The sequence below is a fragment of the Trachypithecus francoisi genome, unplaced genomic scaffold, assembly GCF_009764315.1.
Source record: "Trachypithecus francoisi isolate TF-2019V2 unplaced genomic scaffold, Tfra_2.0 Lachesis_group10, whole genome shotgun sequence".
Taxonomy (NCBI): Eukaryota; Metazoa; Chordata; class Mammalia; order Primates; family Cercopithecidae; genus Trachypithecus; species Trachypithecus francoisi.
This window is the reverse complement of record NW_022681455.1, coordinates 84070186-84096741: the sequence shown is the minus strand read 5'-3', so window position 1 is coordinate 84096741 and position 26556 is coordinate 84070186. Positions and strand designations below refer to the sequence as shown.

Here is a 26556-nt window from a genome sequence, read left to right as displayed (position 1 = left end):
TCCTCCTCACCTCCCTCCGCCCCCCTCCCCCGCGCTCGGCTCCCGCATCCCTCCATCCTACCCTGTGCCGCAGCCGCATCGCCACCGCAGCCCGGCAGAGCCGAGCCGGGCCCAGGCCCCTGCCCCTGCTCGGCCCTCGGCCAGCCGCCCCCGGCCCCGGCCCCGCCCCCGCCCGCAGGCCCCCCGCAGCGGCCGCGGCGCCCCCCCCGGCGCCCCCAGACCCCGGCCTCAGGCACTGAGGCGGGAGACCGGGAGCAGCAACAGAGGCAGGAGGACGAGGAGGAGGAGGAGGAGCCGTCGCAGGATGAAGGATCGGACTCAGGAGCTGCGGAGTGTGAGCTTGGGGGTGGGGAAAATGGGGGGGCGGGACCCCAGTATTGGGGAGCGCGTGGGGATGGAGTGGGGGAGGTGCTGGAACGTGGGGGCGAAGGATGAGATCGGAGGTTGATAGCCCGGGCACCCCAATATCTTCAGGCGCCTGATGTCTCTCCAGTGAGCCTGCATTTTGGGGACAGTGGCTGGAAGGGGTTGGAGGCCATTAAGACACAAGGGGGTAGGAAGGGTCTCAGGGGCCTCGAACACCCCGCATTCCCAGGAGGGCCCCAGGGTCTGGTCTGGGGATGGGAGAGAGTGGATGTCAGGAGAGACCAGAGGGGACTGTCATCCCCTGGGCAGGTTTGCCAAAGAGAAGCATGGGGGCGGTGACTGGGCCAGGCTGAGAGTCTAGCAGGACCCAGATTCAGGGGATGCTACAGGGAAGGACACAGGTTGGGACTGAGATGCCAGTACCTGGCAGTGAATGAAGTGTGTGTGTGTGCACACGCGCGTGTCACTCCCCGTAGGGAGGGGGAATCTCTCTGAGACAGGGAGGGAAGAGGTGGCTTCTGGAGAGAGCCAGAGGGCCAGGGCCTGTGATGGGGTGACCCAGAGGTGGGAGATGGGGATGCGGAGGACAGGGCCATGGAACACGGGCCGCGCTCTGCTGGGGGGAACTGGGGCACGCCAGGCAGTCAAGGGCTGATGCAGGCCCCAGGTCTGCAGGCCCGAAGAGGCCCGACTCCAGGAGTCTGGCCAGGCAGTCCCTGGTTTTGTGGGGACAGGGTAAGGACTGCAGTGGAGGCTGCTGTCTGGAGGAACTGGGGAGTGAGGCTGGATGAGGATGGTTTCCGGGGCAGGGAGAACCGCTGGGGCATTTGGAGAAATGACCTGGGGCCAGAGGAGGCAGCGCTGACAGTCCCCGCTGTGCTGGGCTGCTGGTGTTATGTTAATAAGGGTACCAGCCCGGCTAAGCTGCCCAAGGCACTGAGCCTTTACAGGGAACTGGTGGGTTGTTAACCCAGGGGTTATTACCCCATTTGACAGATGAGGAAACTGAGATTCAGGCATGGGAAGGGACTTGCCCAAGGTCACCAAGCAAGTGGGTGGGGGGCAGACTATAATCTGGGTTTCCCATCTGCCAGGTTGACACAGGTCTCTGCTTTTCTGGCCTTTGAAACAGAAGTTTCAGCACTGGGGGTGAAGAGCTGTCCCCTGGATTTCGGGGTGGGGACCCAGGTTACAGACAGAAGAGAAGGTGTTTGGAGGCAAGTGACCACTGTCTCTGGGGACAGACAGGTTGCCAAGTGGGAAGCAAGGAGGAGCTGGTGGCTGAGGGAGGGAATTTTGAAGGTTTCTTTATTACATTTTTACTGAATACACACTCCGGCATGAGGAAAATGACAGTAATAATAAACATTGTTTGAAGTGTTTTATGCACATTCACTCATTTTGATCCTCACAGCAATCCTATGAGACTGGTTATCTCATTTCATAGATATATAAATATCTTTTTAGATATATAGATATATGCTATCTCATTTTATAGATAATGACACTGAGCTCAGAGAGGTTAAGTAATTAGACCAAAGTCACACAGCTGGTAAAGGCAGAATTCAGATCCAGGCAGGCCGGCTTCAGCATCGGTGCTGTCAGTTCCCCTCCTCATGGTGCAGTTTGCAGAGCAGGCTTTCATCTGTGATCTCATTAGCGCCACACTGACCTCCTGGCAAGTGGACAGAGAGGCTCTTTCATTTTAGAGTTGGGAAAACTGAGGCCCGGAGTGGTTGAATAACTTGCCAAAGGTCACACAGCTAGCAGGTGAGGGATCCGGACTTGAACCCAGCTCACCAGCTACCAGGACTATTCCGTGACTCCAAAACCCAGGGAAATGGAAGTGGGTATAATTCAAGAAAGAGGGAGGGAAAAGGCTAAGCGGGGTAAGGGGGAGGCCTCATGAATGAGTCAGGGGGCCCTGCTCAGAGGTAAGGAATCCTGCTGGCTGTGGCTGTCAGAGGTGGTGTGGAAGGGTGAAGGGGCTGAGTGGAGGTGGTGGCTTTGGTATTAGTCACAGCTCAGGGAAACTGGAGATTCAAGAGGGGGCGGGCGGGGTGGGAAAAGCTGACAGATTCGAGTAGTGTAAGGGTCTTCCTGCTACAGTTGAGAGTGAGGAGGTTGGGATGCCGGAGACACTGGGCAGGGTGTGGGAGACCTGGAAATGGGGTCTCTGAGACACTGGCAGGGATGAGGCAGGGGCGGTGGTGGGAGGGGACATTAGCCCAGGGGACTGATTGTCTTTCCAACAGTACCTTGGCATTCCCAAGAGGTTCTCAAGTCCGTTTGTCACACAGTGCTTTCGGGAGCCAGACTGGGTTCAAATTCTAATTTTGCTACTTCCTGTGTGACCTTGGGCAAGTTGCTTAACCTCTCTGGTCCTCAATTTCTTCATGTATGAATTGGGAGAAGTAAGAGTACCTGTTTCACAGGGTTATCCTGAGGATTGAAAGTAGTTAATATGCATCAAGTGCCTAGGAGGGGCCTGGAGCCCAACAGTGCTGTGTGTCTGGTACCCAGCAGATGGTTTATTTCTCTTCAACATCACACTAGCTCCCTGCGATGGGCAGGACATGGCCCCTATTTTATTTTGGAGTACATTGAGGGCCAGAGGGGGAAAAAAAACCTGACTTGTCCAAGGTCAGATAACTCTTCATGGTCGAGGTGGGCTTGAACCAGGGTTTTCTGCGTCCAGTTTACCAGGCAACCTTGGTTGGTGCTAGGCTGGATGTGGAGGCTGCGATGAGGAGTTAATCAGCTAAATAGGTGTCCCAGGGTCCAAAGAGTGAGGGCAGAAGGGGGCTCAAGAGGAAAGAGCGGAGCAAGTGAGGTGGAGAGGAAGGTGGGTTATGGGAGAAGACAGGAGAGGCACAGGGAGGGCTGAGGTCTGAGAGGCAGCTGTGGAGTATAGCGGGAGAAGTGGGGAGACAACCTGGGAAGAAGGCGGGGCTGCAGTACAGGAGCCTGAATCTGAGGCTGGACAGGATGAAGCCGGCTGAGGGACCGTCCCGAGCCCTGAAGGCCCTCAGGTATGAGGCAGGCACAGTAGGTGCTTTAGAAACGCAGCCCTGAAATCACAGGGGGCGGAGACCACGAACCCTGGGTGATGGTTCCATATCCTTCAGCTGCTCTGGGCTGCCTTTATTTATATTTTAAAAAATGTTTTTAAAGGCATGGTCTTCCTCTGTTGCCCAGGCTGGAGTACAGCAGCACAATCACAGCTCACTGCAGCCTCGACCTCCTGGTCTCCAGGGATCCTCCTGCCTCAGCCGCTCGAGTAGCTGGGATTACAGATGCGCATCACCATGCCTGGCTATTTTTTTTACTTTTGTAGAGATGGAGTCTATGTTGACCAGACTGGTCTTGAACTCCTGGCCTCAAATGATCCTCCCGCCTCGCCCTCCCAAAGTGCTGGGATTCCAGGCATGAACCACCATGCTGGGCCGGCACTGGGCTTCTTTCTGCCGTCCAAACACACAAGTTTACCCCTGTCCGAGGACCTTTGTGCATGCTGTTCCCTCTGCCCTGAATTCTGTTTCCCCATCTTTGTGGCAAAGTTGGCTCCTTCAGGGCCCAGCTCAGATGTCACCTCCCCCGAAAAGCCCTGCTGACTGTCCTGTAGAAATCTTTCCACAATCCCCCCAATCCCCGTGTCTCTTGATCCCATCTTTCTGCTTATCTCCCTTCTGCTATTCAGCACAATCTGAAATGGTCTTGTTCACCTCCCATTGTCTGCCTCCCCCACTGGAATGCCAGCTCCCTGGAGGCAGGCCCTTCTCGCCTGTCTTCTTCGCCACCAGCAGCACCTGTCTTCTTCATCGCCAGCAGCACCCAGAAGAGCACCTGGCACAAATCCAACGCATCTGTTAGATGAATGAATGACCCCATGAGGCAGAGGGAGGATGAGGAAGGGGGTAAGGCAGGAAAGATGGAGGAGAGGTCCGGTTGAGAGGGCCAGGCTGCATGGGGGAGGAAGCAAGGAGAGGCCCCAGCCAGGGAGACAGATGGACTGAGGCAGAGGGTGGGGGAAGGCTGCTGCCTCCGATCAAACGATGATGCTTGCACCCATGAGGAGCATGGCGAGCCCGTGTGTGTCAGTGCCGGGGCACGTATGTGTTTACACACACACACTCACACGCATGCACACTCTCTCCCTCTGACTTTTCTGTCAGGCGGCAATTCCAGTCTCTTGCCGCCTCTGTGTTTTTGTCACCATCTCACCATCTGTCTCTCTGGTCACTGACTTGCTGGCTGTCACTGTCACTCTCCTTACGTTTCTGTATCTGTCCTTGCTGTCGCTCCGCATCGACATACACACGAGGCCCGTGGTGGCTCCGGCGTGGAAGACCTGGACTTAGGGGGCCCCTGAGGAGGCTCAGACTACAGCTGGAGGCTTGGATCTGATATGCACAGTCCCCACGTGCTTCTGGAGGGGGCTCAGGGGCACTGCACTCTCTCATTCAATCCCCCTCAAGGAGCCGTGTGCTATAGAGCAGAGTGCCTGGGTTTGAGTCATCCCATCAGCTGTGTGATCTTCGGCAAGTTACCCAATCTCTCTGCACCTCCACCTCCTCATCTGTCCAATGAGTGTAAGAATATGACCTCATGGAGTGGTCGTGAGAATTAAACAAGAAATGCAGGCTGGGTGCAGTGGCTCACACCTGTCGTCCCAGAGCTTTGGGAGGCCAAGGAGGGAGGAACTCTTGAGCCCAGGAGTTTGAGACCAGCCTGGACAATATAATAAGACCCCATCTCTCCAAAAAAAGAAAAAAAGAAATGCAAAGCACTTGTAATAGCACCCAACTCATGGTAATCAGCATATATGTGTTACATGTATGTGAACTGTTATCCTCCTCGATTTGCACATGAGGAAACTGAGGCTTGAATCGTTCACCTGTAACCTGAGGCCACCATAAAGTAGACTGGGGAACATTTGATCATCTTTTTCTAGGTAGTCTGGTTTGCCCACAGCCTGCTTTCTTTTTGGCTGGCCTAAGTTCTTCTAGAAATGGATGCTGTGCTCATTACTAAATATGCATCACTCAGAGCAGGGAGGGCCCCTCAAAGCAGGGTAGGCACTTGCACCAGCCTGCTCATTTCGGTGACGAGGGAACTGGGGCCCAGGGAGGAGTCGAGGTTTGCCTGGGGTCACACAGCAAGACAGACAGAGGCTGGGAGGCCTGGCCTCCTGTCCAAGCTCTTCCTGCAGCCCTGGGCCCTCCTACTGCTTTTCCGTCCTGGCCGCAGGAATTCAGCAATCCTGAGGACATAGCAGAGTGGGCTCTTTGTGACCAGGAGGGACTGCCATCTGTCAGCAGGACAAAAGGGAGAGAGCCTGACATTTAGTGCCAGACAGTCCTGGGTTCAGGTCCTACCTCTGGCCTCATTTGTTGTGAAGCCTTAGGCAGGTCAAGCAAACTCTCTGAGCCTGTTTCCTTGTCTGTAACATGGGATCGGCCAGGGTAGGCATTGTTACCATTCAGCAAATACAGAGACTGAGGCTCAGGGGTAGAGCCAAATGGTCTTCTAACAACTGACCTGGGGCAAGTTCCTTTTTTTTTTTTTTTTCCAGAGATGGGGTCTCACTCTGTCACCCAGGCTAGAGTGCAGTGGTAGTGGCACAATCATGGCTCACTGCAGTCTCTCAACCTCCTAAGCTCCAGGGATCCTCCTACTTCAGCCTCCCAAGTAGCTGGAACTACAGGTGCCCACCACCATGCCCAGCTAATTTTTGTATTTTTTGTGGAGACATGGTCTTGCTGTGTTGCCCAGTCTGGTCTTGAACTCCTGGGTTCAAGCAATCCTCCCACCAGAGCCTCCCAAAGTACTAGGGTTACAGGCGTGAGCCACTACAACTGGCCTGAGTTATTTAGCTCTATGCCTCAGTTTCCCCATCTATAAACGGGGGCTATAATAATACTTCCTAGGGGCCAGGCACGGTGGCTCACACCTGTAATCCCAACACTTTGGGAGGCTGAGGCAGGCAGATCACAAGGTCAGGAGATCAAGACCAACCTGGCCAACACGTTGAAACCCCGTCTCTACTAAAAATACAAAAAATTAGCCGGGCATGGTGGCAGGTGCTTGTAATCCCAGCTACTCGGGAGGCAGAGGCAGGAGAATGGCGTGAACCTGGGAGGCGGAGCTTGCAGTGAGCCGAGATTGTGCCACTGCATTCCAGCCTGGGTAACAGAGCGAGACTCTGTCTCAAAAATAATAATAATAATAATAATACCTCCGAGGGGGCTGTTGTAAGACTGAAATGGATAGATATATGTGGAGCACATAGAACAATGCCCAGCACATTGTAAAACACCATCTAAATATTTGCATAATTTTAATTATGTTGGCCAATGGTCCTTACAGAGTTCTAATGAAGATTAAATGAGATAACAAGAATGTAAGACTTATGCAAAAAATACCATCAAGTGATCATATTTTGCTAGGTTGTCTGGACACAGAGCCTTCCCCAGATTGGGATTTAGCAGGCGCTCACCTGAGAGGGAAAGTAACTGGGAGCGGAAAGTCAGCCGGGGAGGTAGCCCAGTCTGAAGCCTAACAGGGGTCTTTGCGGGCCTGGATGCCCATAGTTTTCTGGCCCTATATGGCCTGGGTGCCCTTGGGCAAGTCACTCTCCTTTTTCCCCTCTGGCTTCCTGTTCCCTCATCTGTGAAATGGGGACGATGATGTTTGCGCAGCTTTTCTCGCAGGGCTGGTAGTGCTGAGGATCAAAATGGATTATGGATGTAAAAGTGTTTGTAAATGGTCCAGGATTATTAGCTCCCAGCTCTCTTTGTATTTATTATACCAAATAAACCACACTTGGGCCTTCTATCTTTCTTCCTCTCTTAAGGACAAATAGGTAGCCCAGAGTGCTCCAGAGATGAACCTAAGGGAGGTGGCTCCAAGAACAACAGGAGAGATTGAAATTAGATTTTAGGAAGGACTTCCTAACGTTAGCATGGGGAAGGGAGAGAGACAGAGAACGGGAAAGTCCTCAGGCTCCCGGGCCAGGGAGAGGCCGCATGACCTGCATGAGGCTGGTGGCTGAGTGAGTGGCTGAAGGGAGGGAAAGGGCAGAGGAAGGCTTTTGGCTCTAGGGGAAGAAGGCCTTGTAGCACAGCTGAGTTTTGAGGACAGAGAAAGTAAAGAGCGTCGTGGTAGGCCGATGGGTCCTCAGAGGTTAGCCCAGCATCCCAGAGCCTCTCGGGGTCCCCAACTTATGCCACCTGTGCCACCCCACTTTCTGGGGGCAGCTATGAGCCAAGATGGAGGAAACCCCCTTTCCAGGCAGATGTCTGGGATTGTCTGGAAATTCAACACAAGTGCTGAACACATTTTCCGACACAGTGTGGGCCCAGCGTCTGTGTGAAGACTCCCTGGAGTTCCATTTGGGCCGGGCTTAGCAGGAAGGCTGGGGTGGCTTCAGGAGCATGGAGCTGGAGGCCCACCGGGCTGTGCGGGCTTTTCCTGGGGCTGTGGGGCGCTGGTGATCCTGAGTTTTGGCTGTGTGGACTGCACCTAGGTCCTATCTGGCCCTGTCTAGGTTCAATCTGAGCTGTCTGGGATCTGTCTGGGATCTGTGTGAGCCTCGGCTAGTTCAGTCCAAGCCTGTCTGGTTTCTGTTAGGCCCTGTCTGCATTCCACTGGGACCCTGGCGAGCTCTTCTTTTTGGATTCCAACGGACTACACCCCAAGGTGGATGCTGTTTGGATCCTGTCTTGATTTCACCCAGGCTCTGGGGGTTGGATTCTGTCTGAGCTCTGGCTGCGTTCTTTTTGGAAATCAGGATGAACTCTGTATACATTTCCATTGGGACTGATCAGGGCTACAGATGTCATTAAGCTTGATGGGCTCAGATTTTGCTGTCAGACCTCTGTCCCAAGCAGAGAAGGACTCAGGCGTGTGTAGCACGGTGCGCCTCCCCTACAGCCTTTCCTCCTGTCCAGCTCTGAGCGTGTGTGCAGACATGAGGCTCGGAGAAGCTGGAAGAACAAGCCCAGTGAGCCCTCCCAAATGTCCTCGGGGATGCAGCTGAACGCCAGTGTCCACATACGTCAGTGCGGCTCAGCTGAGTCTGCGTGCGGGTGAACGCCAGCATCAGTGCATCTCCGTGTGGGTGTCGGGGGGCCCATTCCTATGTGCCTTGGGTGTCAGCTCTTCTGTCTGTGTTGCGAGTCTGTCTGTCGGTGGCAGTGGTGCTGTGGGTGGGTAAATCCTCTTGTGTCTCTGAGCCCTGCGGGTGGAGGGTTGAGCAGCTGCAGGTTGCAACTGGGAAATCCAAGCCAGCAAGAGTAGGTGGGTGTGAAGTTGGAAGGGGCTGGATGAAAGGAAGTGAATCCACTGCGAGGGAGAGCCGGCTGGGAGGGGAGGGAGAGTGGGCGGGAGGAGGGGGGCACAGGGCGCAAGGGAGGTCGGGGTGCTGCTTGTGTCTCTTATCTAACCCTCACTGCTTGCTCAACTTCGTGCCTGCCGCTGTCAGTGAAGTGACCTTGCATAGGGGACATGTCTGGTCGGGTGGGGCAGGAGAGGAAGAGAAGGAGTAAAGTGAGATCTGGGCAGGAGAGCAGGGACAGTAGGGAGATCCAGGCTCCTGGGACTCCAGTCCAGGACCCTTCACAGAGCCCAGGGTCAGTTACTGCGAGCCTGACATTGAGCTGGTTGTTGAAATATTGAAATCATCCCTATTGGTTGGTCAAGGCTGACTCTGCGCCCCCAAGGCCACATCTGCCCTGAGAGGGGGTCTTTTGCCAATTTCTTCTAAGGAATCCTTTGGGCTGACAGATACTTTTGATGCCTTTGTCATCTCCCCTGCCTGGGACCCCTCCCAGAATCCCTTCTCTGAGCCTAGAGCTGGGAGCACCTGTGTGTGCATGGCAGGGAGAGGGCAGGAGAGCCGAGAGCCAGCCTTGGGGACCCAGGTAGGGCCTGCTTATGGACTCAGCCTTCCTTTGCCCCCAGGCGAAAGACAGTGATGATGAAGAGGAGGTGGTCCACGTGGATCGGGACCACTTCATGGATGAGTTCTTTGAACAGGTAATGGGCCTCCAAGGCCCCCAGCCCCGGCCCCCAGCCCCAGCCCCCAGCCCCAGCGCCCAGCCCCAGCCCCAGCCCCAGCACCCAGCCCCTAGCCACCAACAACTTCCTTTTTCCTGTCCCCCACTTCCCTGCTTCTGCACTCTCCCCGGCCTTTTATCGGCCCTTCTGGGGCTGGTCCTCCCCCTGAACCCTGGCTGGTTCCCCTGGAACCCGTTGTTTGGCCTGACAACTTGGCTGGGTATAGCCGATTTTCTCCTCCAGGTGGAAGAGATCCGGGGCTGCATTGAGAAACTGTCAGAAGATGTGGAGCAGGTGAAAAAACAGCATAGCGCCATCCTGGCTGCCCCCAACCCAGATGAGAGTGAGTGTGGCTGCCAGTGACTGTGGGGTGGGAGGAGAAGGGGTCTGGGGTTCCCACCCAGACATCTCACTTGTCCTCGCCCTCCCCTCAGAAACCAAACAGGAGCTGGAGGACCTCACTGCAGACATCAAGAAGACGGCCAACAAGGTTCGGTCCAAATTGAAAGGTGAGGAGTTCAACCCCTCAACCAGGGAGGAAAAGAACTGTGGGTAGAGCATGGTGGCTCAGGCCTTTGGGAGGTCAAGGTGAGGCCAATTACTCGATCCCAGGAGTTCAAGACCAGCCTGGGCAACATGGCAAAACTCTGTCTCTACAAAAAATACGAAAATTAGCTGGGCCAGTTTGGGAGGCCGAGGCGGGTGAATCACGAGGTCAGGAGTTCAAGACCAGCCTGGCCAAGATGGTGAAACCCCATCTCTACTAAAAGTACAAAAATTAGCCTGGTGTGGTGGTAGGTGCCTGTAATCCCAGCTACTCAGGAGGCTGAGGCAGATAATTGCTTGAACCCAGGAGGTGGAGGTTGCAGGGAGCTAAGATCACGCCACTGCACTCCAGTCTAGGTGACAGAGAGACTCCATTTCAAAAAAAAAAAAAAAAAATTAGCTGCATATGATAGTGCGTGCCTCTTGTTCCAACTAGTCGAGAGGCTGAGGCACAAGAATCGCTTGAGCCCAGGGTGTCGAGGCTGCAGTGAGCTGAGATCATGCTGCTGCACTCCAGCCTGAGTTACAGACAGAGACCCTGTCTCAAAAAAAGAGGGGGAGGGGCAGGCGTGGTAGCTCACGCCTATAATCTCAACACTTTGGGAGGCCAAGGTGGGTGGATCACCTGAGGTTAGGAGTTCGAAATCCTAACTAAATCATGGCCAAAATGGTGAAACCCCACCTCTACTAAAAATACAAAAATTATCCGGGCATGGTGGTGGGCGCCTGTAATCCCAGCCACTTGGGAGGCTGAGGCAGGGGAATCACTTGAACCCAGTAGACAGAGGTTGCAGTGAGCCGAGATCGCGCCACTGCACTCCAGCCTGGGGGACCAGAGCAAGACTCCTCAAAAAAAAAAAAAAAGAACTTTGCCATCCATTGAGAAAAGCAGGCCTTTCTCTAAGGAATTTCTACAAAGTTCCAGGAGCCAGATTATTAAACAGTGAGAAAGCACAAAACCCCAGCTTTCCCCCTTGCTCCAATTCTTTGGAGTAAGATGTATAATAGGAAATAAGGGAGAGGAGAGTGTTTGTCTAAATTGCATCTGAGCCCTGCTGGTTCCACCAGCATGAAGTTTCACTAGAAAAAGGTGGTCTTCGAGTGGTTTCGATTTCATTAAGTCCTCATTTCTCCTAAGCAGGACTCCGGCATGGCACGGAGCACCCAGTGGGTGGGCCCAGCAAATGCCTCTGAATCGGTATCCTTGGCTCAGGACAGATTGGTCTTGTGTGGCTGACATCAGGGGCTGGCGAGCTTTCAAGACGGCCTTGCCAAATATTCATTTATTCACTCTAATTTAAGGACTAGGGTGCTGGTAATAACCACCTTCCCCCAAAGCACCGTGGGTTGGGAACCTCCTTGTCTGCTCATACCAGGGAAATAGCAGTGTTACCGGCACGATGTTTTGCATGCTCCCAGTAATTCCGTATCAGAAAACGTATGCTGAGTACCTCCAATGTCCGAAGCACATTGCTAGGCTTTGGGGAAGAGGAACTGTATCAGCTACCTGGCCCGGAGAGCACTGACCTTGGTCCAGAGAGAGGAGGGTATTAACTCCATGCCCTCTGGACTCAAGGGGAGGCCATATGTGAGCCTGTGGTGTGGATTTGTAAAAACAAGCCCTTTGTACTCAGGAGAGTCTGCTGGATGGAAACTGTCTGAATCTGGGAGAATGTTAAGTGCAAATCCAGGCAGGCAGAGTCCAACCTCCACCATCAGCTCACCGTGGACAAGTCCCCTACTCTCAGCTTCCTTATCAGTATAGTAAGAAAAATGAAAGCAATTTCAAAATTAGCTTGTTTTGGGGGTGGGGAGTGGAAGGCATCAAAATCTTTTTTTTTTTTTTCCAAAGTCATACAAAGAATCCCAATATATAAAACATAAAAGTCAGGTTGGGCCGGGCGCGGTGGCTCAAACCTGTAATCCCAGCACTTTGGGAGGCCAAGATGGGCGGATCACGAGGTCAGGAGATCGAGACCATCCTGGCTAACACAGTGAAACCCGGTCTCTACTAAAAAATACAAAAAAAAAAAAAAAAAAAAGCCGGGCAAGGTGGTGGGTGCCTGTAGTCCCAGCTACTCGGGAGGCTGAGGCAGGAGAATGGCGTGAACCCGGGAGGTGGAGCTTGCAGTGAGCTGAGATCCGGCCACTGTACTCCAGCCCGGGCGACAGAGCAAGACTCCGTCACAAAAAAAAAAAAAACCAAAAAAGTCAGGTTGTTCTAGCTGAGCTGGAGCTGGGAGCACCTACCTGCCTAATCTCTCTTCATTCTCTGCAACAGCCCTTGAAATTCCTTCTCAGAAACAAGGTTCCTGCCGACAGTTTAAAATCCCCTGGGCTCAATGGTTTCCATCAAGTCTTGACCTTGAACACTCTCTGTAAGACCCTGGGGAGGGCTCTGTGGGTGAGGGCTTCAGGAATACCCCGAGAAAGAAGCTGGAAAAGTGACCGTGGTTTAGAGAAGTTGACCTTTCAGACCTCCAGGAAAGAAGACAGGATTCTCTTCGTCCTCTTCCAGCTGGTGGCATGAGCTCATGCTTTGGGTGTGACCTTGAGTGAGTGGTTTCACCTATTGGAACCTGAGTTTCTAGTCTAAAACATGAGCTGGTATCACTGAAATCCCAGGAATGTTGTAAAAAGTCAGTGAGATCCTGCAAGAGATGGCTCCCTCTGGACTTGGCCCCAGCCCCAAGGCTGACAGTAGAGTCCCAGTCTGGGCCAGCCAATTCCAATATCCCTGGGCCGTGTGTTGCTGGGCCAGAGCTGTCACTCAGTCCGGGGATCCTTGGGGTGCCATCCGGCCTGTACCTTCCCCACTGCCAGCAGAATGGAGGAGTGAGGCTCTTAGGAATGGCCTGGAGGCCGATGAAGTCTGAGAGGGCCAGTGATTCATCCCTGCTGCATTTTCTGATTTCACCGAGGTAGATTTTACCACAACCTTTTTTTTTAGAAAATCGGAATGACAGTGTCAGGAGTGCGTGATCCAGAAGCAGGAATCTCAGTTAATCTGTGCACTTTTCCAGAACATCCTTCAGAAGTGGGAATTCCCAGATCGGGGATCACCTTGCAGGGCAGAGAGGGGGCTGCTTTCTCCCTTGGAATATCCATGTGTTTGCCCTTGAATTCCCCAGGGAAAGAGGGGCCACTAGAACCTGACCCACCTGGAGGTGACTGCCTTCCACCAGAAAAAACGCGGGCTGCGTTCTTGCCCCCTGTTCAGGGGCTGTAGGAAGTAGGGAGCACCCCACCTACATGGCCCCTTCCCGCGGGGTGGGCCGGCACCCCCTCATGGGGCTGGACAGGAGTTACCACTGATGGGACTTTCCAACACCCAGTTCTGCCACTAGAACAAATAGCTCCCTTCTGTCTGGTGACCCTCTGACCCTCAGTATCCCTTCCTGCCGGCCTTCCGAACCCCCTCAAACGTCTGTTCTTTTCGTCTGTTTATCTGCTGGCTCCTAACCCCACCCTGGGGCACCGCTGCTCGCACTCGCCCTGGGAATGACCTTTCTCCCCGGGTCTGGCGCTGCCGCGGGGTGTTGACCCTTCGTACTCCCCGGACCCCCGCCGCATGTGCCCCGGGTCTCCCGCCCTTCACTGCGCCCTCTCTCCCGCAGCGATCGAGCAAAGCATTGAACAGGAGGAGGGGCTGAACCGTTCCTCCGCGGACCTGCGCATCCGCAAGACCCAGGTAGGAGGTGGCAGCCCAGCGGGGGCCGGACCGGGACCCGACTCGGGAGGAGCCCAGGCTAGAGGCGGGTGGGCCAGGGCCAAGCACCGGCGGGGGCGTGGTCAGGGAGGGCTGGGGCGGGGCTCTGGGGGCGAGGCTAGAGACGGGCGGGGCCCCGGGGAGGGGCCGAGCCGTATCTTAGCTCCGTAGTAGTGTCTCTAGCTGGTGCTGGCCTAAGATGGGGGTACGGGGCGGGTAGGGAACCATGAACTTGTCAGGGTTTGGGATCGCGGCCCAGGCTGAAGAAAGGACCGTAAACTAATTCAGCGCGTCCTCCTTATTCCGCCCATGCACTGCCTCCTTACCTGCCTCGGTCTCTGCTCCCTGACTCCCTCCCTGATTCCCTCCCTGATCCGTCTGTCCTCCCACCTCCACCGTAGCACTCCACACTGTCCCGAAAGTTCGTGGAGGTAATGACCGAATATAACGCGACCCAGTCCAAGTACCGGGACCGCTGCAAGGACCGGATCCAGCGGCAACTGGAGATCAGTGCGTGTGCCCCCCACCCCGGGACCCCGAACTCCTCGAGGCTGCCCAAGCCCCCTTCCAGGCATTTCCTCTCTGGAGGGGGCCAGTGGCCTAAGGCGGCTTGGGAGGGTGGGCTCCGGGTCCCAGCCCCATCACCCCAGCTCATGCCCCCAGGCTGTCCCAGCCCCTGAGCAGGGAGTCCTTTCTTCCCGCAGCTGGAAGGACCACCACCAACGAAGAACTGGAAGACATGCTGGAGAGCGGGAAGCTGGCTATCTTCACAGATGACGTGAGCCGCGGGTGGGACGGGTTCTGTTTTTGGAAAATTTTGCCTCCCCTCCCTAAGTTCAGGTTGAACTAAGGTCCTAAGTTCACCCTGGAAAAATGAGCAGCGGGAAGCCTGAGCCAGGAACTGGGGAATTCCATGGGAGCGGAGCAGGAAGGCACCCCCATCAGATGACAGAGTCGTTCGTGTGCCAGGCACTGTTCTAAGCACTTTCCATCTTCACATTCACCCACCAACTCATTTAATACTCACACATCCGCTTCGAGGAAACCCCATTTCACAGATGAGGAAAACTGGCCCAGAGAGATGAAATCACTTGGCAAGATCTCAGAGCGAAGGGGAGGGCCAGGAGTTGAATCCGGTCTAGTTTCAGAGTCAGAACTCTTGAGTCCTAGGATACATGACATACTCTACTACTGAAGCAGGTCGTTTCACCAGAGACCTGATTTGCCTACATTAAAAGAAATTTTTATTTTTAATTTAAAAAAACTTTTTTTTTTTTTTTTTTTTTGGTTCAAGATGGAGTTTTGCTCTTGTCACCCGGGCTGGAGTGCAATGGCGAGATTTTAGCTCACTGCAACCTCTGCCTCCTGGGTTCAAGCGATTCTCCTGCCCCAGCCTCCCGAGTAGCTGGGATTACAGGCGCCCACCACTTGGCCTAAAAAACCCTTTTTTGTAGAGATGGGGGGGGTCTTCTGCTGTTGCCCAGGCTGATCTCAAACTCCCGGGCTCAAGCAATCTGCCTTCCTGAGCCTCCCAAAGTGCTAGGATTACAGATGTGAACCACCAAACCCAGCCTAATTTGCCTACGTTTTGAAGATTTTTTTTTAAAAAGCAAGTTTTAGTTTTGCTTAGGTTTGCCCCCTGTGCTGCTCTTGACCTTTTGCATATGAAAGAATGGGCTGGCTGGGCGCAGTGACTCATGCCTATAATCCCAGCACTTTGGGACGCCGAGGCAGGTAGATCACCTGAGGTCAGGAGTTCGAGACCAGCCTGACCAACATGGCAAAACTCCGTCTCTACTAAAAATACAAAAATTAATCGGGCATGGTGGTGCATGCCTGTAATCCCAGCTACTGGGGGCTGAGGCAGGAGGATCACTTGAACCTGGGAGGCGGAGGTTGCAGTAAGCCGAGATCTTGCCATTGCACTCCATCCTGGGCACAGACCGTGTCTCTAAAAAAAAAAAAAGGATGGGCTTTCCCCGAACCTAGTTCTTGTTTCTCTCAGTGGACTTTTGCCCTGGCCTGCCCACTCCTGTCTCCATTTCTGTTTCTGGTGGCAAAATGACTCTGGTTAAGGGCTCTAGACCAGGTTTAAAGGATGCGCTATGACTGTCTTAAAAGTTTTCAGCTCATTGTTATTTGGAGAACTGATCTTCGTTGAAAATGCATTGAGCAGCCCGGTATGGTGGCTCACACCTGTAATCCCAGCATTTTGGGAGGCCAAGACAGATGGATGGCTTGAGCCCAGGAGTCCATAGACCAGCCTGGGCAACAAAGTGAGACCCCATCTCTACAAAAAAAAGGTTTTTTGATTTAAAAAACAATTTCTTTTAATGTAGGCAAATCAGGTCTATGGTGAAACGACCTGCTTTAATTAGCCAGGCATGGTGGCGTGTGCCTATGGTTGCAGCTACTCGAGAGACTGAGGTGGGAGGACTGCCTGAGTACAGGAGGTACTGTGAGCTGTTAGCACCGCTGCACTCCAGCCTAGGCGACAGAGCAAGAACTTGTCTCAACAAAGAACAAAAACCACACACACACACACACAAAGACAGGGAGACTGAACACTGTCCAAACAGCCGTTGGATGATTTCGGCTTATAGAATGGTCATAGGATAAGCAGGAGATGAGGGGAGAGAGAGTCTGGGCCTTGACTGCTGAAGGAAAGGTGTGGAGCCTTGGGTAGTGGGGAGCGATGGCAGGCTGTAGAGGAGAGGAGTGGCTCAATGTGGTAAGAGCAGTGAGTAATTTGGGAAGTGAGTCACCTGGCTCAGGGTGGGTGTTTGTGGAGAGGAGGCATATCTGACTGTGGGTTGGAGTCTCTTCCCCACTGGCTGTTTTTTTTGTTTGTTTGTTTTTTGTTTTTTTTTTGTTTTTTTGAGGCATGGTTTCACTCTTTGGCCCATGTTGGAGTGCAGTGAAGCAATCAGCTCACTGCAGCCTTGACCTCCTGAGCTCAGGCAGTCCTCCTGCCTCAGCCTCCTGAGTAGCTGGGACCACAGGCGCCACCATGTGCAGCTAATTTCCTTTTTTTTTTTTTTTTTTGTAGAGACAAAGTCTCACTATGTTGCCCAGGCTGGCCTCAAACTCCTGGGCTCGAGTGATCCTCCTGCCTTGGCCTCACAGATTGCTGAGGTTACAGCCTCTCCCTACTCTTTATTTATTTATTTATTTATTTTGAGACGGAGTCTCGCTGTGTTACCTAGGCTGGAGTGCAGTGACGCGATCTTGGCTCACTGCAAGCTCCGCCTCCCGGGTTCACGCCATTCTCCTACCTCAACCTCCCAAGTTGCTGGGACTACAGGTGCCCGCCACCACACCTGGCTAATTTTTTGTATTTTTAGTAGAGACGGGTGTCACCGCATTAGCCAGGATAGTCTTGATCTGCTGACCTCATGATCCACCTGCCTTGGCCTCCCAAAGTGCTGGGATTACAGGCGTGAGCCCCCATGCCCGGCCCTGACTCTTTTTTTTTGAGATGGAATTTTGCTCTTGTTGCCCAGGCTGGAGTGCAGTGGTGTGATCTCAGCTCACTGCAACCTCTGCCTCCCGGGTTCAAGCAATTCTGCTGCCTCAGCCTCCTGAGTAGCTGTGATTACAGGTGCCCACCACTATGCCAGGCTAATTTTTATATTTTTAGTAGACACGAGGTTTCGCCATGTTGGCCAGGCTGGTCACAAACTCCTGACCTCAGGTGATCTACCCGCCTCCCAAAGTGCTGGGATTACAGGCGTGAGCCATCGTGCCTGGCTGATGTGCACATATTAACTCACTCAGTCTTCACAACCACACTGTGAGGTGAGCAGTGTTATGATCCACGTTTTCTAGGTGGGGAAACTGAGGCCAAGAGCAGGTAAATAATGTGCCTAAGGTTTCAGCTAGTAAATGACATCGGATTTGGCCCTGGCCACTCCGCTGCGGTGGGGGCGCTCTTGGGGGTGAAGGGGCATCGTAGCTCTCTCCCTCGTCACCCTAGATCAAAATGGACTCACAGATGACGAAGCAGGCGCTGAATGAGATCGAGACAAGGCATAATGAGATCATCAAGCTGGAGACCAGCATCCGTGAGCTGCACGACATGTTTGTGGACATGGCCATGCTTGTAGAGAGCCAGGTACTGGCTCTGCCACCCATGCCACCCTGGGAACCTCCCTGGGCCCGAGGTCCCCTCTTCCAGCCTAGTCCCCATCCCTCCCTGTGCACGTCTCCTCTGTCTGCAGGGAGAGATGATTGACCGCATTGAGTACAACGTGGAACATTCTGTAGACTACGTGGAGCGAGCTGTGTCTGACACCAAGAAAGCAGTGAAATATCAGAGCAAGGCCCGGAGGGTGAGCGGGGCAGGCGGCTTGGGGGTAGGCGGGGGAGCCCAAGGCTGAGCCTGGGCTGAGGTGAGTGATGGCAGCGGGTGGGAAGCCTTATCTCTGGCTCTGACCTCTTCCTGTTTCTGTTTTCTCTCCCCTCTTCTCCCTGCCACCCTCTGCCCCGTCTGTCCCTGCATCTGTCCATGTGTCGGTCTCTCTCACTGTCTCCCTGTCTCGCTCCTCTTTCTGCTGCAGAAGAAAATCATGATCATCATTTGCTGTGTGGTGCTGGGGGTGGTCTTGGCGTCATCCATTGGGGGGACGCTGGGCTTGTAGGCCCCCCACCCTTCTCTCTCCCAGACCCCTCCCCCACCACATTGGGAGCAATACCCCCACCACCCCTTTCACTCCATCCCCTGCTCCAGGCTCACCCCCAAAACAGACCTAGGCAGCCCCACCCCTCCTCCATCCCCACGGCAGACCCTGGTGTCCCTGGACCTTACCCAGCCATGGACCCCCCTGCCCCCGCACGTAGATCGCAGCAGGCGTGATTACACATGCACACCAACATGCATGCCGCCGGCACATGCTCAAGACGTGTGGACACCCCAGCGTGTGTGTGCGTGTGATGTGTGTGATGCACCGGAGCACCCCCCTGCCCCACCTCGGGTGTGTGTGCGTGGTCTGAGCTTCCCCCTTCACCGGTGCTTTTGTGTAGACTGCAGCCGAGGGTAACACAGCTGCCCACCACGCCCCCTCTGTCCTCTGTGAACGGCGTGTGTGTGTGAGTGAGACCACAGATCTGTGGACACACTATTTGTGTACGTGGAATTTTGTGTTTGAGTGTTTGAACCTAATGCAACAGCAACAAAGCCACTGATACCCGAGCCCTTTGTGTCTGCTACAAACCAGGCAGGTGGTGTGTGTGTACTCACACTCACATTCTCAGAGGATCCAGGGAGGCCCAGGTACACACAGGCCATGGCAGACACCCCACGTCTTCATTACCCCAGGGACTGCGGCATGTCCCGGAAGGGTGTGTGTGTGTGTCCAGGATGTGCCTGAAGTGTTGATAGGTCTTCTCAGATAGAGCCCTCCACACTGTGTACTGGCCACCTGCTTTGGGAGGGCACAGAAATGTGTATCCCTTGCTATCTAGAAGGCAACTGTGTGTGTGTGTGGCATGCATGTGCGTGCATGTGTGTGTGTTAGGGGCTCTCTACATGGTGTGTTTTTTATTTTTATTTTTTGGTTTTTTTTTTTTTTTGAGATGGAGTCTTGCTCTGTAGCCCAGGCTGGAGTGCAGTGGCGCGATCTCAGCTCACTGCAACCTGTGCCTCCCTTACTCAAGCGATTCTCATGCCTCAGCCTCCCAAGTAGCTGGGATTACAGGGACCTGCCATCACGCCCGGCTAATTTTTGTATTTTAGTAGAGATGAGGTTTTGACATGTTGGCCAGATTGATCTCGAACTCCTGACCTCAGGTGATCCTCCCGCCTTGGCCTCCCTAAGTGCTGGCATTACAGGCCTAAGCCACCACGCCTGGCCTACATGTTGTGTTTCTGCCATGCGTATTACGCACACAGACACACATGTGCATATGCACACACTTCTAAGGATGTGGCCCCATCTGGGTTTGTCTCTCCAGTTGTCCTTGCCCCGCCCCTCTCCCCAGAGGCGCTGCCCAGTGCCGGTGTGGCCACACACATGGCTACATCATTGTGCAGCCAGAGCTTCCTGCCTGCCTGGCCTCAGGGCTCTGCACGCTCACACCCAGATCCTCATCTTCCTCCGTGTCTCTGCCCAGTGTAGCCCCAAGCCCCTGGAAGCTGGTACCCCTCAGTGTGCTCACACATGGCAAGGCTGAGGTGGCCCCAGGCAGGGGCCACACCAGGCACAAACCATGCATGCTGGCATGGGTGCAGGGATCACACGAATGCCTCCTGGAAGGAAAGGGCTACTTGTAGGAATGTTACTGATGAGGCAAAATGCCAAGGACTTCCCTGCACAGATCAAAGATCAGGACACGACCCCTTCCTCACACACCCGCCTTGGATCTGGGAGAGGACTGTGTGTCCCCCACTGCCCCATCGGATGCTCTGGGCTCTGCCTCAGGGAACTCGGGTTTGGGGAACTGTTTATTTCAGATGTACTGGAGTGGCCAGTGTGGCAGTGGCCACTCAGGGTGGGCTGGGTCCCGAGACCCATCCCTGACACTTCTGCTGAACCCTCAGGCTGCTCCCCACACCAGGGCGCGGCTGAGGGGTACACAGGCCTGGGTTTCTGGTGCGAGGAAGGGGCTAGCACCTCCCCTGTTGTGTTGCCAGCACAGGCACAGTTTGTGGGTTTGGTGGCAGGTAGGTGGTGCGTGGGAGAAAGGACAGTCTTAGAGGCCCCCGCTCTGGCCCAGGAGCATGAAAGGTGAACACACAAGTACACAAATGTGCCATGCCCTGGCATGGGGCTTATGTGTGCACAGGCGAGGGACTCTGTGTGTATGTGTGGACCCCGGAGTCCCAGGTCATGTGAAGTGTACTTGTGTGTACATTTGTGTGTGCATACATTGTGTGTGTGTACATTGTCTGTGTGCATTGTGTGTGTGTACATTGTGTGTGTGTACATTGTGTGTGTGTGCATTGTGTGTGTACATTGTGTGTGTGTACATTGTGTGTGCGTATGCATTGTGTGCGTGTGCATTGTGTGTGCGTGTGGCCATATAGATGTGACCTCCCAGAACACAGTACTCCTCCGCCTCTACCCCAGCTCAGACAGCCGAGCTCTCCCCTGTCCTGTGTGCGTGTCAGTGTGGCCATGTGCGTAACCCCAGGTGGGCTGTCCTGAGCTGGGGGCCTGCCTGTCCCTTCCCAGAACCACCCTCTGCAGGACAGGAAGTCTGCCCCAAGTCTGGCCACAGCCTTCCTGTTCCCATCTCGGGCTGCCTGGGAGATGCCAGAGCAGACCCCAGCTCCCAGTCCCCTCTTCTGCCTGGCTGGACAGGACCCCCATTCAGCCCAGGTGTTTCTGGAAGTCCCACGGCCTTGGGGCCACAGGAGAAGGGTTGCAGCATGGCTGGGGCACCGCTCCCGCCGCCTGGAGTGGCATTGCGCCCACAGCTGCCCCTCTCTGGGCCTCAGGTGGACCAGGGGATCTCCAAGGGTCTGCTATACCCTGACCTTCTACGCGTCCCCCGCATCCTATGATGTGTCTGCTTGCCGGCTGCTGTCTGTGCGTCCTGGTGTGTTGTCTGGGGGCTGGTGTCTTTTGCATGTTCTCGGACAAATGTGTGCCGGCTGCCCAGGCGCCTACAACCATCGAGCCCACGTGTGCCCCACGTGTGCCCTGTGGGTGGTCCCGGGCCTGGCCAGGGCTCAGTGCTCCTCCTCCCCCTCCTCCCTGTTCCCGTCCCTCATGAAGCACACTGCGTGTCCATCCCATGTGCCCGTGGGTCGCACGCTCTTGCCACGCCCTGAGCGTGTACATATGACGTGTTCTATGCATTCACCCTGCCCCCCAGCCTGCCCCGCAGAGGACAAGATGGGTGGCCCCCGGCTCCCTTTCCCCTAATCACCCCTGCCCGCTGTGCAGCCGTGTGCGTTGGCGTGTGTTTCTGTGTTGCTGGCGTGTCACGTGATGTAGCTGTGTTTGCTGACATGAACCCCTGCCCCCTTCTCTGTTTCTCCGTTGGTTTCTAGAGCTCTCTCCCTCCCCTCCCCAGAGGGGACAGGACTCCTGGGGCCTGGCTGGGGCCCAGAGCCAGGCCGCCCTCTCCTGTTAGCCCTCAGAGTCCCATTTCTCTCTATTGGTGACCAACTTGCAAATGGATAAAACACAGGAAAATCCTGCCCCCGCCCCCCCTTCCGCCCTGCATGTCCTGTCCCCAGAGCCCCCCACCCCACCCCGGGCCAGGTCGGGCCCTGTGGGACGGGAGAAATAGCAACCAATCCAACAGCGGGCGTGCTGCGTGCTCACTTCCTTCTGTCCCCATGTGGGATGGGCGCCGTGGGGAGGCGGACATGGGGTGCGGGAGGCGGGAGGGAGAGCTAGACAGACAGACGGACACAGTTGTGGATGAGGCTTTTAATCTGGGCTCAGCCAGGTACAGCATCTGGGACATCCCCAGGCCTGGGGCTGGCAACGTGTGGGGAAGGAACTTGGGTAGAGAGGTGGGAAGTGAAAGCGCAGGGAGGCCGCAGCCCTCCAGAGGGGAATTCTAAAACAGACGGTTGAAGGTGAGGCCTTTGAAAAACAATGGGAACATCACCTCCCGAAGAGGGACTGAGGTGGCTGGAGGAACCAGATCCGCCTCTGCACTCTGCACTGAGGCCTGAAGGTCACGCGTGGATGTCAGGACAGCAGTTGTGAGCCTGTGGAGCCTCTGCTCGCTTCCTGCTCAGAAAGTCAGAAGAGAGCCCGGGCAGGTCGCCAGGGCACCGGACCCTCACCAAGCGGCCATCAGGACTGGGGTGAGAGGACAGAGGAAGGACACTCTGTCCCCAAGCCCTGCCCTTGTATCCTGACAGCCCTAGGACTTAGAGACGTCAGGATAAAACACAGACTCAAGGCTCCTGGATTGATAATGTGGAGGGCTTGGGCCGGGCACGGTGGCTCACACCTGTAGTTCCAGCGCTTTGGGAGGCCCAGGTGGAAAGATCACTTGAGCCTAGGAGTTCAAGACCAGCCTGGACAATATAGTGAGACCCTGTCTCTACCAAAAAAAAAAGCCAGGTGTGGTGGTGTGCACCTGTGGTCCCAGCTATTCAGGAGGCTGAGGCAGGAGGATCACTCGAACCCAGGAGGTTGAGGGTGCAGTGAGTTATGATCACTCCACTGCACTCCAGTCTGGGTGGCAGCGCAAGACCCTGTCTCAAAAAAAAAAAAATGTGGAGGGCTCTAGGACAGCCATTCTGGCCCCAGAGCCCTACCTCCTGCTCTGGAATGCAGCCGTCCCTTCCCGTCCCTTCCCGTCCAGGGTGTGAGGGCTGAGGACCTGGGTGGATGTGCTGTGATGGGCCTCCAGGCCCCAGCCCCGCCATCACTGGGCTGAACTCCCAGCGGCCTGTACCCAGAGAATGGTGCGGGTTCGGCTATCCTCCCACGAGAACAGGGGCTCATAGCCAAAATGGCGCTGAGCCTTGTCGGTGCTGACAGTGAAGGTGGTGTTGGCCACGGCCAGCGTGTAGGGGTTCAGCAGGGGCGCGTAGAGCACCAGCGGCCGCAGCAGCCACTGCAGCAGGGCATTGAGGGCAGCGAGGAACACCAGCACCCAGTAGGGCAGCAGTGGGCGGGCACCCACCAGCTGCAGTCCACAGGGGCCCAGGAACTCCATGTTGAAGTCCTCGTAGCTCTTGTAGGGCGATCCGTCGTAGCAGAAGTACACTTGGCCGCCCATCAGGGCTGCCCGCCGCTCCAGTTCCCGGGCTGCCAGCACATGCATCCAGGCCACATTGCCTGCCGGTGGCAGAAGAGAGGCAGACACACCCCTGAGCGTCCTTGTGATACCACATCAAGGCTGCTTTCCTGGGCCACCCCCTCTTTGGGTCCAGGTAGTTGCCACCCACATCCCCACAGCAGCCTGGGAAAGGCTGCCTTTTCCCTCGCCCTGGTAGTCACTTGCTCTCCTGGGCCCGCCTGCATCTGCAAAGAACCTGGGGAGAGGATGGAGAAGCCAGGACTTGTGGGGTGGGCCCTGAGGGGTTTGGGGACTGCAGGATGGAGCGGCAGGTGACATTATTCCCTGTGTAGATGCTACTCCCTTTATTAGTTTTAGAGATAGATAGGGTCTTTCTCTGTTGCCCAGGCTGGAGTCCAGTTGGTGTGGTCATAGCTCACTGCAGCCTCCAACTCTTGGGCTCAGGCCGTCCTCCCACCTCAGCCTCCCAAAGTGCTGGGATTATAGGTGTGAGCCACTGAACCCAGCCCTTTTAGTGCTGTGTAGACACTGTCACTCTCCTCTCCTCTCCTCTCCTCTCCTGGGGAATGGCTGCTCCCACAGCTGCAATCTTTGTAGCCTATGATACACTTTTTAATGTCCCAACTTGGCATGGATCCTGTATTCTCTGCAGGCTGTGTAGACACATAATCACAGGCTTTCCCCACATAATCACAGTCTACCTTGGCCCATGTATAGACCACATTTTTCTAGTCAGAGTCCACACTTCTCTCCCAGGGTCAAGTGGGTTCCGGCCCCTTCTAGAGCAAGTCCTCCTGTCATATTCTCAGCCTCCCCCTGCCTAGCCCAGTCCTCACCCACATAGACCCGGCCATGCTCCACAGAGGCTGGGATGGCCCGGAAGAGCCAACCTCCCAGGCGCAGACCCTGGCGGTAGAAGTCCCTCATGATCTGGTGGCCTTCACCGTAGATGCCCGTGGGACGAAGGGCACACGTCACCAGGGGCAGCCCCCCATGGACCTGGTGGCAAAGGCAGGCACGGCTGAGACCTGAGACCTGACAGCTCGCTCTCAGCCCCAGCCTCCTTGGGCTGGCGGGGTAAGGGGGTGTTCAGGGCAGGAGCCCCATCTCTGCGCCTCCTATTTCTGGGCTCACCTCCCTTCCATTGGCTTCTAAGACCAGCCGCTCAGCCAGGGCCTTGCTGCAGGGATAGGGGTGCCTGTGCACTGCTTCGTACAGGGTGTCTTCGTTGCCCCTGGCGGGAGGAGAAGGAAGACTCAATGCTGAGGGAAATGGGCTCCTAGAGGACAGGAGGGCCTGCCACTCACCTGTAGAAGGGGTGACCTTTGGTGTTAGGCCCCACGACTTCCATGCTGCTGGTGTAGACCAGGAACTGTGTTCCAGTCTGCACACAAGCTTCGATCACATTCCGGGTGCCTGGCAGAGGAGGGGTGTATCCAGGTTGCAGCTTCCTCCCTCTCTGCATCTTCCTCCTCCCCATCCCGGGTCCAGGAAAAACCACAACAGGTCAGGGGAGGTGGGGGCAGGGCTGTCAATAGGACAGCTTGTCCCAGGTGAGTCACAGCAGGTCAAGGCCAAAGACAGAGTAGGGAACAAACAAGCAAGATGGCCAGGAGTATCCAGGGCTCCTCACCCTGCACGTTGACCTCATGGATGGTCTCAGGACTGGCCCTGCCAAACACGTCTACCAGCCCAGCCGTGTGGATGACCACATGGGCTCCGGCCACAGCTGCTGCCACCTCATGGGCCTCGGTCACGTCCCCCTGGATGGCAGTCACCCTCACAGGCCCTGGCCGGGGTTGGAGGACACAGGCCATGTCAGAGCTGGGGCCAGAGGCCAGAAACTGGGTTCATCTTCCACCCTGGAGTCACGTTCCCAATGTGACTCACTCGTCCCATCCACGTGGACAGAAACCAGCATCATCTGTTCCACTGCAGGGGTGGGGATCCCAGCTTTGGAAGGGATGGGGGAGCATCCACACCCTCTCCGCCACAAGCTCCCCCAACACGAACCTGTCTTCAGCTCCTCCAGCCAGGGACCCAGGTGTCGGTCAAAGACCCGCAGCTCCCCGAGTCGGGGCTCCCGCTGCAGCAGCATTCGCACCACGTGCTCTCCCAGGAAGCCGCAGCCCCCTGTGACCAGGTACACCAGCTTCTGGGCCTGTGCAGAGTCGGCCATGCCTGGCTGGGGAAGAGACCTTGGCTCACCCAGGGACTGGCTGCCACCTGCCGCAACCACCTGTTACTGCTGGAGGTGCCCTGGAGCACTGACGAGGCTGGCGTTTGGGGGGAGGGCAGAGCTGATCCTGGGAGCTGCAGCAACCAGGCCACCAGCCATCTGCCCCTGCTGATAGCTGAGTTATGGAGAGAGGGACGGGCTTGGGGGTACAGGAAGGGGTCAGGGTTTGGGGAGAGAGATCTAAGGGCAGTAAAAGGGTGGGGAGGCCAGGAGTTGAGAGAGGTGGAGGGAAGGTTATAGGAAGGCGGGAAGGGCCGGATGGAGGGAAAGGCCACCTGGGTGGGCACTGGCAGCGCCTCTGCCTACCTGCAGCCGCTGTCCCAGGGTGCCCAGACTGGCCTGGAGGGGCCCTCTTCTTTCGTCCAGGGCTGGCCAACCCACACACCGTCCCCTTCCGCTGGCTCCTCCTTCTCCCTCCTGCCCCATTCCAGGAACAGAGACCCGCCCAGCCACAACCCCACCACTCTTGCCCTAAGGCGCCCCCTGGCGGCCGCTCAGTGATCCACTGGCACCCGGGTCCAGCAGAGAACTTGGGGGGATGAAGCTGGAACTTGCTGAGTGGGCTAAGGGGTCCCGGGCTGTTGGTGGAGCCAGCGGGTGACCTCATCCCACAGTGTGACCTCAGGCCTTCTCTCCTGCTGGGCTTCCCAGGAGGCCAGAGGCCCAGCTGCAGCTGTGGTTCTGGGAAGGGGAGGCCTGACCTTGGCACCGCCCTGGCGGGCACTGGTGGGAGATTCCTGGTGTGGGTGCGGCTGCGGCTGCCGCAGCCTGTCTAGGGGTCCAAACCAGTCTCGGGGCCTCTGCAGGTCTGGGTTGTTGCCTGAAGGCCCCTTTACCAGCCCCACACTTCAGGTACTCACTTTTCCCTCTCTTCATCTTGCCCAATCCTCCGTGCCCTCCACCCCCAACCCCTCGCTCCTGC

General features: G+C 55.8%; 2 protein-coding genes across 8 annotated transcripts; one reads left to right on the top strand and one right to left on the bottom strand.

Annotated features, from left to right (window-relative positions):
• Nucleotides 1-7: 7 nt before the first annotated feature.
• On the top strand, nucleotides 8-18865 carry STX1B (syntaxin 1B). Its single transcript, XM_033218184.1, has 10 exons — nucleotides 8-334; nucleotides 9331-9405; nucleotides 9670-9769; nucleotides 9861-9935; nucleotides 13590-13663; nucleotides 14083-14191; nucleotides 14386-14459; nucleotides 17658-17795; nucleotides 17902-18012; nucleotides 18241-18865. The coding sequence occupies exons 1-10, from the start codon at nucleotides 305-307 to the stop codon at nucleotides 18319-18321; spliced, it is 867 nt and encodes a 288-aa protein (XP_033074075.1). The 5' UTR covers nucleotides 8-304; the 3' UTR covers nucleotides 18322-18865.
• Nucleotides 18866-22046: 3181 nt separating this feature from the next.
• Nucleotides 22047-26493, bottom strand: HSD3B7 (hydroxy-delta-5-steroid dehydrogenase, 3 beta- and steroid delta-isomerase 7). Of its 7 annotated transcripts, none has more exons than XM_033218177.1 (7): nucleotides 25941-26072; nucleotides 25409-25580; nucleotides 25029-25184; nucleotides 24703-24811; nucleotides 24530-24629; nucleotides 24232-24394; nucleotides 22047-23433 (listed from the first exon to the last, which is right to left on the bottom strand). In XM_033218177.1, the coding sequence occupies exons 1-7, from the start codon at nucleotides 26058-26060 to the stop codon at nucleotides 23018-23020; spliced, it is 1236 nt and encodes a 411-aa protein (XP_033074068.1). In that variant the 5' UTR covers nucleotides 26061-26072; the 3' UTR covers nucleotides 22047-23017. The 7 variants fall into 7 exon arrangements, with proteins under 7 accessions (XP_033074068.1, XP_033074066.1, XP_033074067.1 ...); XM_033218175.1 differs by having other exon boundaries at nucleotides 22048-23433; nucleotides 25409-25621; nucleotides 25941-26493; XM_033218176.1 differs by having other exon boundaries at nucleotides 22048-23433; nucleotides 25409-25576; nucleotides 25941-26493.
• Between the last annotated feature and the right edge of the window lie 63 nt (nucleotides 26494-26556).

Bases quoted from the DNA above. Each gene is read 5' to 3' on its own strand.
- STX1B (XM_033218184.1), top strand. From the start codon at position 305: ATGAAGGATCGGACTCAGGAGCTGCGGAGT. The intron at 13,664-14,082 runs GTAGGAGGTGGC...CCTCCACCGTAG, and splicing joins TGCGCATCCGCAAGACCCAG to CACTCCACACTGTCCCGAAA. The intron at 14,192-14,385 runs GTGCGTGTGCCC...TTCTTCCCGCAG, and splicing joins CCAGCGGCAACTGGAGATCA to CTGGAAGGACCACCACCAAC.
- HSD3B7 (XM_033218175.1), bottom strand. From the start codon at position 26,241: ATGAGGTCACCCGCTGGCTCCACCAACAGCCCGGGACCCCTTAGCCCA. The intron at 25,185-25,408 runs GTTCGTGTTGGG...AACCCCGGCCAG, and splicing joins GCTGGAGGAGCTGAAGACAG to GGCCTGTGAGGGTGACTGCC. The intron at 23,434-24,231 runs GTGAGGACTGGG...TGCCACCGGCAG, and splicing joins GCATGGCCGGGTCTATGTGG to GCAATGTGGCCTGGATGCAT.